The 9,914-nt window shown below is 35.9% G+C and overlaps 1 protein-coding gene and 1 long non-coding RNA gene across 3 annotated transcripts in view; both read left to right on the top strand.

The window, feature by feature from the left end:
* The window catches only part of LOC108694835, a 13,867-nt gene extending 12,388 nt beyond the window's left edge, over window positions 1–1,479 (top strand). For both annotated transcript variants that reach the window (XR_001932099.1, XR_001932098.1), the window contains one exon: window positions 33–1,479. This is a non-coding gene — a long non-coding RNA (uncharacterized LOC108694835). The remainder of the gene's footprint in view (window positions 1–32) is intronic.
* Window positions 1,480–1,766: 287 nt separating this feature from the next.
* The window catches only part of LOC108694807, a 22,669-nt gene continuing 14,521 nt past the window's right edge, over window positions 1,767–9,914 (top strand). The window contains exon 1 of the mRNA XM_018204477.1: window positions 1,767–2,395. Within this exon, the coding sequence (XP_018059966.1) occupies window positions 2,218–2,395 (178 nt within the window). The 5' untranslated portion in view covers window positions 1,767–2,217. The remainder of the gene's footprint in view (window positions 2,396–9,914) is intronic.

Below are 9,914 nucleotides of genomic sequence, written 5' to 3'. Positions count from 1 at the left end.
ATATATATATATATTTTTTTTTTTTTTTTCAGATCATCGATAATAGGAACAAAAATAATCAGGAAGTTCAACAACCAAAGAATATACAGAAATAAAAAAAAAACGCTACGAAATTTATGAAGTCAACTAATCAACTCATCGAAATTACATATTTCGATCTAACGGTACAGCCCAGCAACCGTTTCGTCATTTTCCTTCAAATTTAACGCATTTTTAAAGGACCAATGAATCTTCCCGCAACGGAGACATTATGCATCATCATAGATAATCGCTTCACAACAACTGTTCATCGTTCTCGCGAGAGCAGTTTTTGCGTGAGTACACGGACACGTCCCACCGGATAGGAAAGAGACTAGATACTGCGATAGAAACTAGAAGTTCAAGCTGCAACTTTAAGTCCCTTGTGAATAATCGCTGGCGATTTCCTCGAAGCAAAAATCTCTACATTCATAACGGCGCGTGATAGTCGATGACTGCCGCAGCTGGTCAAAGATTGCAGAAAATCCGCCCAAGCGACGAGATAAATTCTCTCGCGTGTGCCTCGTGGACGTACAAAACAAATTAAAAGAAAGGGAATAAAAAGAAAGAGAAAAGAGGGAAAAATAAAAAAAACACAAGAACGGCGCTTAAAAGTACGAGAGGTGGTTGTTCGCCTGAGCACGCTGATAAACGCTGAGTAATGGGGACGCAAATTACGTGCGAGGAATACTGCGTGAGAAATGAGTGCCCGATGCAAATTCTGCTGGCCGCTAGGACAATGCAGCGACCGATACTGCCGGATACTGTAACTCTGTCTAAACGATTCACCATGATCACGTGGACCGAGGATAGGCTCACAAAGCAAATCGGCCGTCCATCGTCTCCGTGATGATCTGAGAGGATGTACGTTAATCCCAGGAGGAATTAACCAATTAGTACTGACGATAGAGGATTTGCACTAAGTTAATACAACGATGAATATCAATACAACGGAGATCACGGATAGATTACGTTATTCGTCAACAATGATAGCTCTCAACTTTGTCCTCGTTATGGACCAAGATATATAATCTGCAGGATACTACAACACATTATAACATTCATGAAGCATATACGAAATTTTAGACGGATTACTCCTTAGCAACTCAATGGCTTTTAACCTTGGTTTCACGATGCAACAGCGTGGCGATATTAGGTCTGTATAGACTACATGATATCACGAGTCAGTGTGTACAAACTTTGCAGTACTACAAACCAGCATGTATAGTCTTCACAATAAGAAGTGACTCAGCAAGTAAAGTATCTGTTCGGTCTCTCCGGTATCAATTACACCTCACTTCCCGGATTTGTTCCGAGATTGACGCAGGCAGACTCTTCGCCGACGAAGTGACTGTGCGATTATTCGAAGAACATACGTTCAGCTTTAAACGGAAGAAGTGGTTACCGCGTTGCTCTCGAGATCCAGCGTATCGGCGCGAGTGCGCACCTTTAATCGTATAGTGCGGAGTTATTATAAGATTAATTATATAAATATGTATAATATAAAAATTTCCCGTTATTGTATGAGTTAATACAAGACTAAGATATACTTGCTAAATGGCTAGAAGTGATTTTTCAATGAAGATAAGATCCAGCGGAAAAGAGAATTCAGTATCAATTCTTATAACATAAAAGACTTTAGACTCTTAGATAATATAATTTTGCGGATTATTATACAAATATTAATACAAAAATTTCTATCATTAAATGACAGAAAGTGATTAGATGTTCAATATGATAAGATCCACCATGGAATAAGCAAAACTACAGAAATTGCAAACGCTTCGAAGTGAGATGTTTCATGATATAACACATATAAAGAATAAAGATAAACACTTTAAAACGAATCATCGGATTTACCTACATGATAAAAAGAACGTCGAGTGGTTAAATCATAGCTGCACTTGCCAAGTTCGACAGACGTGAAACCTTTATACTCGGAACTTTCTTCGAGTAACGTCGAAGATCAAACGGAGGATCAAATAGTTACGAGGAACAAGAGTATATCTCGCGAAAGTTTCTCAAGAGCAGAGAGGGAACAAGGGAGAGTCGCGTAGTATTCTCCTCTCAAGAGGCCGCGCGCATGGTACAGCCGATCATTGCGGACAATCAGTCACTCGTCGCGATCCGCTTTTTGTGATACACCACGTAACACCATTCGCGGAAAAGGAAGAAGACAAATAGCGCAAAAGGAACAAGATGATGGCGGGAACGGGGGTGGGTGGTGTTGGCGGTGTAGGGATGCTGAGAACCAGGCGGCGAGACGTCAGTGTCAAGCCAAATAGAAAACTCGACCGGAAGTCCTCGAGGGGGATGATTTACGAGAATGAGGAGCTCAGACTGAGGACCATTCACATCAATGCCGAGGTGGAGCAAGGTAAAAAGAGAAGGATTCAAGGGGAAACGCGCGGCAGCTCACGCGGATTTGTCGATGAATCGAAGGTGAAGGTAATCGCGACTATGTCGTTTCGAAAGGACAATGTCGCAATTACTTTTTCTTTCCGTCGACTTGATCCTAGTTAATAAAACGTTCGCGATGGACAAGCGGGATAAAATGATTTTCAATATATGAAGAGATAAAAAAAATTCCAACTTTTCTCTTGTCTCTTTCGACGAAAACATATATGTTGAATTTAATGACTAGAAATTCTGTTATGAAACATAAAGTTAGATAAACGAGACTATTATTTGAATTTTTTGCATCTTGTTAGTATAACGCTGTTACTTTATTCAGCTTATTTATTACTTACACCGTTTCATTTTTTTCCCTCTCGTCCAGAATATTTTAAGCGAATTTTATTAACGCAGTTGCTCTGAACGCTACTGTCTGAATTATTAATTTGCCGTTATAGACGATTCACACTCGGGGGCCAAATTAATTTCGCAGGGACTTCCATTACGCGTTAGTGGCAGGCCAGACCAACTAATAATGTTAAATATTTGATCCTCTAGGATATGACTGCGCCAAAGCAATCAAGGATTAATTTAACTACTGTGCTAAAGGAATTTTTGATATGTTATGGAAAAGCAAGAGTTTCAAACTTTTGTTATTCTATTAAAGTTAAAAACAAATATCGCGATAAGAAAGAAGCTAATATCTTGATGATATACAAGATATTTTATTACGATACATTCATTGCAACAAAAAAGTTAATCCTAAATCAGAAAATATGTCATCAGAAATTTAATTAAACCACCCTTTCATATAGATTATTATTTTCTCTCTTTCTCTCTCTTTTCTTCCCCTGGTAAATACACTATGGAATTAATTATTTGAGTATTTTTATGCTTTACTAACAGATGTTTTAATAAACTCGTTTGGCGCAATTGTGCTCTCTGAAATTGGGGGACGTTTTATATATAAATGAATACCATTAATCTCGCGAATCTCGCTACCATCGCTTTAATTATGAATTCGTCATTACGAGTGATACCAAACAAAAGGTCAAATATATTTCATATGTGATAACCACGGAGAATTTTATTACGCGACTGTGATAGATCTGGTAAACTGCATCGCGCCGCGGTCATCTACAAATAGACACGTGCATACATCAGATTGAAGTCGCCGTACGAACTTACTGCGAACTATTTTCGAGGCCTGGCCTGCACACGCTGAATTTGTCCAGTCGGGTAAGCGAGTAGTACAGTTTCTAGTACCGGCGGTCACGATCCAGCAGACTTGACTCAGTTGCTAAATGTGCCCGAGATGACGCAAAACGCATTCGTGTTCCAATTTCTAAAGAAACGTTCATCGCATGACATCAATTTAATCTATAAAAAAAATAGTGAAGCTGATAAATCAAGAGAAAGAGGAGAACTTTACTAGTGATTTCCTTGTAACTGAATGTGAACAATGACGAATCCATGTGACTGATTAAGTTAATCAGTAGATTTATAAGCTGTGAAAATTTAAAATTACAAGTCAAATAATAGTTAAGAAAAAAGGACTGAATTGTTTAAAAGTGAAACGCCAATTATTGAATTATTGAGGATTCTAATACGGAAAAGCTCGCAAGAGGCTGTCATTGAAATCGACTGCTTAATTAATCACATTTCTTCGACGATGTTTGAATAATAAAATGGTGGGTATATGTATATGTATATGTAATCACAGCTTTCGTCAGGTATTATGTTTTAATTAAACTTCAGGAATGAAATTGAACGGATGCCGATATCGCAAGTGAGTACGTTGTTAATACAAAAAGCTTGAATGACGGCACATGAATCGCGTGTCTACATAATTTTCTTGAAATTTATTTACCCGTGGAGCCAAGAAAAGCTTTGTTTTGGCAAATATTCCGGAATGGAGGTTTGTTCTCTTAGAACTTAGAATCCAGATGTCGACGCTGTACAGATTCCAAAAAGCTAAACGCTAACTTCTTATCCTACGTAACGTACCGTTGAGACGTCAATCCAATCTCGACTTTAGTCTTCCATCGATGGAGCAATCAGTGACTTGAATATTTTGAAAACTGCTTCAAGTATTAATAAACGCGAGAACACACGTTTGAGTCAAGCCATAAATAAATAAGCATGATAACTACAAACGTATTTTGGGCAATAGCGTATAAATCGACATATTTAATACTCAAATAATAATCAAAATTTTATAGCTTTTCTCAACAATTATTTCTATATGAATAATTATTCATTAATAATTTTTAAATTAAAATAACAATAAAATTGTAAGTATTTATAATATATTATACATATATTTAAAAAATAATTTAAACAATTTCAAAAATTTTATTATTTATTTAAAGTCAAGAGTTAAATACAAATTTTATATATTATATAATTATTTATTTTTGTAATTAGAAAATTGAAAATTAGGAATTACTTTAGGATCACCCAGTGCATATAAATACAAAAAGTATGCCTAACACTCTCATCGAATCAAGATAGCGTCTCACGAGCTTTTTTGTTCCTTCTGACATATTATGCAGCCGGATTATCATGGTGCATTCAAGTGGCGTGCGAAGAAAATTCTTCATGATTAGAAAAACTGACAGCACGCCGAGAGGGTTCAAAGTGAGTCGTTCTAGGATCAATCTACCAGTTACTTGTAGACCCTTTCTTTTCTACTTCCGTCTCATGCTCGCTCAGTAAGAAAACCAGACACTACCTACGTCAAGCTTGGAGATTATTTTGAGTTCTTTTTCAACCTCTTGATAGATTATATCGCCGCGTGAAGAAATGGCGCCAGTCTAATGAACAATTTATCATCGGCCAGGTTTGCACCGACATCGAATTTCTTCAATATCAAAAATATCGCGCTATTGTCGGATTTCAAAACTGATGATATTAAACATAAGAACTGGCAGTGTCACTTTTCATGACAAACGATATTAATCGGAAAATAAATTGTCGAAGAAAAGGGACGAAGCCAAAAATGCATTCGAGAACGTAAAAGAATCTGTGTTTGACATCTGTATAGATTAAATGATATCATGTTTTAATGTCTATATATATATAGAGTGCAGCTTTACAATGAATAAGAACATATAAACTTAAATAATATACGGACTTGTCAGAGAAAGAGATCTTTTTTTCAGAACTTAGCTTTTACATAACATCGCGGTCAAGGCGAATAATAAAATAGCAAAATTTATAAGATCGTCCGACGACGTCTAAAATAACATCAAAAGACATAATGATCAGTGCCGGAATACTCGAGTACCGCCTAATATTATTAGATGAAATAAAAATTATTATATCTGAAAATTTGATAGAAATATTATAAATTTATATATACATTCCGTAAATTTTCGAAAAATTATCTATTCTGCATAACTAATTTAAAAATATTTCTTTTTCTTTCGTTAATAATTGACATCTTTTATCAGTCAATTTGTATATTTCGATAGAATTTATAGCTAAAAAATAATAAGTCTTTGATAGTATAAAATTATGCTTTATATATTTTCATATAAAACGTGCCAATAAAAACAACAAAATTTATCATTTAAACATTTTGCAATTATAAAATAATACTTTGTTAATAATATTTTTATTCAAATTATTTCTTTTATCAATCAAGAATTCCGTATTTTGAGAAAAAAATCGTATCGTTGCTCTGGCGCCGTGATACAGTCCTGACATCGTGGAACCACGAGGGAGTACAAAAGATTTAAATAGTCGCGAGAGCGAGAGAGAGATAGAGAGAGACCTGAGGCGGTGGTTTCGTGACGCGCGATGAAGAAGCGGACGAAGAAGAGGTAACTCGCGGTAGGGATAAAGACTGCCACAGTGATGTAGCCACGCGTCGACTAGTTTCACCCGGTGATTCTAAACGGTCGGCACGCTTTTCATGGCTTGCGGAAGCTGTCAAAGTTGTCGCGAAATACGATTCCGGAAGTGAGACCAGGTCGAAATCAATTCGGTGCACCCACGTTCGTTATTGTTTAGGACCTGAAATGTAACATGTCGGGCCTTGGCGTCGCGACGTCGCCACGCCGAGACGCACATCTGGCAGAGAAGCGCATCTCGATGTTACGTAACAAGAAAGAGAAAGACATCGAAATAGAGAATTAACTGTGATCAGAAATTCATAAAACTCAAAGTGCGCGGCAAATTCGCGCGAAGAAATATCAGGACGAGTAAAAAAATTTGAGGAAAAAATGTACAAATTCTGATCGTATTAATAAAAAGTATGACTAATTTGGCGAAGAGCTTCATTGCGATTGTCAGTAGTAGTATTCTATTATATTAAACCGACATTTGCAGATATCCTACTTAAAATTAATAATTGAAATCGCGAAAGTTCTTTATTAAAATTTTATTAAATTTTATTAAATAGATATATACTACAATTAAAGTTAAAAGTATGATCTTAATCATCTCAAATATAATATCATCAATTTACTGCCATTTCTCTAAACGACATCGAAAAATAAAACGTCATTTGCATAGTACGGAACATCACAGCTGTTCATGGCAAAGTACGTTGTCATGAAAAACACTCGATCTGATGAAGAAGAAAAGAGCAACGAATGTTGTTACACGATGTCGATGTAATTAACTGACAGGACAATCGTGAAAATAAGGAGGACTACTTTAAGAAGCGGCTGTTTCCATTCGTAAGTCTTTCCTGGAATAAACTCATGAGGGATGACGTTCAAACGTTCAGACATTAGCCAGCAACGGCTATTTGTTGGTGAAACACTGATGGATTATTTAATGACTCGATCGATGAAATGACCCCATCAATAGAGCGCGCATGACTACATTAGAGAGACGGTACGCATTCGTAGGTAATGCGAATTCGCTGTTGATCTGACGAAGTCACGGTGGACCGCAAAATCGGGGGTCAGTCCCCCTCGTTAAAGTTATCACATGAGTGAAGCTCCGTGGCGTGCTCCACAGAAATGGAAGGAGCGGGACGTAAGCATGATGCAGAGGAGAGACACGGGCAGGCCAACGAGACGCGATGGAAACTATGGAATGGAGAGCTCGTTCTCTTCGTCGCGGAATTCTGGTACGAACTCGCTTAAGGGTTTCTAAAAGGACAGTTTAATCCTTTAATTCTTAACGTGCCATCTTGGCAATGAATAAGCATTTTTTTTAATGACTTTCTAATATTTTTTTTTCTTTTACAATCCACACATGTGGTTTGGCTACTGTTAAGTTATATTCATTAATCAAAAGAAAAAGTTTTTTGTCATCTCTATCAGCAAACGATTGTTCATTCTTAAAAAAGATTTGATCATTTATTTGTCATACAACTTAAATTGCCAAAAAACTTATTAAATTTTCCTTCGTTTTTTAAATTTTAATTATTAATTAATTAACAAAAATTAATGTTTCAAAATTAAAGATAGTTCCAATGTTTCTTAAAATAATTTTAAGCGCACATATCTAATGTTGCGCACAGCAATATAGTTAATGTTTAACTAAGCTATAAAAATACCTAAGTTCTAAAACGACCTGTTTGAATGCTAACGAACTTGTGCCTTATAATGATTGCATAGACGAAGAGTCAAAGTTTTTTAACTCACAATTTAGAACTTCATATAATTAGTATCAATCGTACAAATTGTATCAATTATTTAAAATTTTCACTTTGAGTTCAAATGACCCTTGCTGGCGAGAATTAGAAACAGTATACTTAATGCTCCAGTGAATTTTAAAACGCACTCTGTAAGGGCACGATGTACCCCTAAAGATGGAATCACACGATACTCGATTTTTTTAATGATAAGCATGCACGCATGCATGCACACATGCATGCTGCTATGCTTGCTTTGATGCATATAGTTGACATTTGACAAATAACTATGAAACTTTGACGAATAACTATTAGCATTTATTAGCAATTATTTCTTTTGATTGATGCATGCAAGGAAATAAAATTATGAATGAAGTAATCCATAATAAATATAAAAATCATGTATACTCGTCGACTAAAAGGTTGCAACACTTTCTTTTTTTAATGAGTTTCGGAATGCAGTCTGCTCACTGAATGATTAATTTTTACTTATGGATTAAGGACCAATCGCTCAGTGAGTAGGCTGCATTCCGAAAACGATAGAAAAAAAACTGTTGCAATCTTTTAGTCGGTGAGTGTATGTAACATATATATATATATATATATATATACAGCATGCAGCGCTCAATGCATGAACGAATTCTAATACATCAGAGTAGACATGTATGCATGCTATCATTCAAGAAATCGAGCATCATGTGATTCCACCTTAACAACGGAGATAGTAAACATCGAATAAACGAGCGTTTAAATTCGGGAAATATCATTAACGTGAACAAGACTAGCAAAGGATCTCTCTTTCCTCTCTAGCGTGATACTTATCTCGCGCAAGACATTTTATGAAAAAAGTTTTTAATACGCCTTGCTCCCAACCTCATCTGCTCTTGTCGCCAGCTCTTCGTCTGCCGTAAAAAGGAAAGTGCGATAATGTCTATAACGATAACAGCGCACACAGATAGATGCGATTTTCACTGATAGAATCTACATAGCTTCGCTGTAGTTACCTCGTAATAGCTGCAGAGAGATATCAGTTTGTCATAACGGCTTGCGCGGCAAGAAATTCTTTTGCGAGCAGGAGAGTCCTCGTAATGGACGATGTGCTAGACACATTTGCGAGGAGAGCTGTATTATCATTCTCACAGCGATATTAAATCTCAAAGCGAGTTAAAGACAGGTTTTATAACACCGATCGGAGTAACTTTACGAGATCGTTGGACTTTTCATGCAAACGGTTTTGTCAAAATATGCGATACATTTTTCACTGTCAGAAACAGGAGTTAAAACTCAATCTTGCATGTTTATCATCAATTCGTTAGCTGTATAAACACGTATTACGTGTAAAATACGATACACATCACCATTATTTTCTGCAAAAGCATTAAATGCAACGAAATATAGTAATTTATCAAATATATGAAGATCAGTAGTAATTTATCAAAATATATGGGGACGATATTTCTAGGATTCCGCACTACATTGCTTAGGACGCAGCAACGGAATATATATTTTATTCCGTTATCAAGATTTATCAATATTATGAAATATCTTAGCCATAAAAGTATATCATAATTAAAAAATTAGTTGTAGTTACAAATACATATTAAACAATTGCAAAAGCAATTTCTCCCGAAATATTTCCTGAACAAAAACGAAAAATCAAGTAAATCGAAGAATCTATGGTTAACGTTAAAATTTATGATTATGACATCCTGTGCTTCGATGATAGGATTGCAATTAGTGAATACAAATCACGAGATCCGATATACTCTGGTACCGTTATCCACCACATAAAGTGCAATATTTTACACAAATATATGTAGCATAATATGTATCGACGACGATATACGTATCGTTTATGTAGCAATCATTGTGAAAGCACGTGGATTCTCTCTCTCTCTCTTTCTCT

This window comes from Atta colombica, unplaced genomic scaffold, assembly GCF_001594045.1.
Source record: "Atta colombica isolate Treedump-2 unplaced genomic scaffold, Acol1.0 scaffold125, whole genome shotgun sequence".
Classification (NCBI taxonomy): Eukaryota; Metazoa; Arthropoda; class Insecta; order Hymenoptera; family Formicidae; genus Atta; species Atta colombica.
This window is presented reverse-complemented; position numbering and strand designations above follow the sequence as displayed.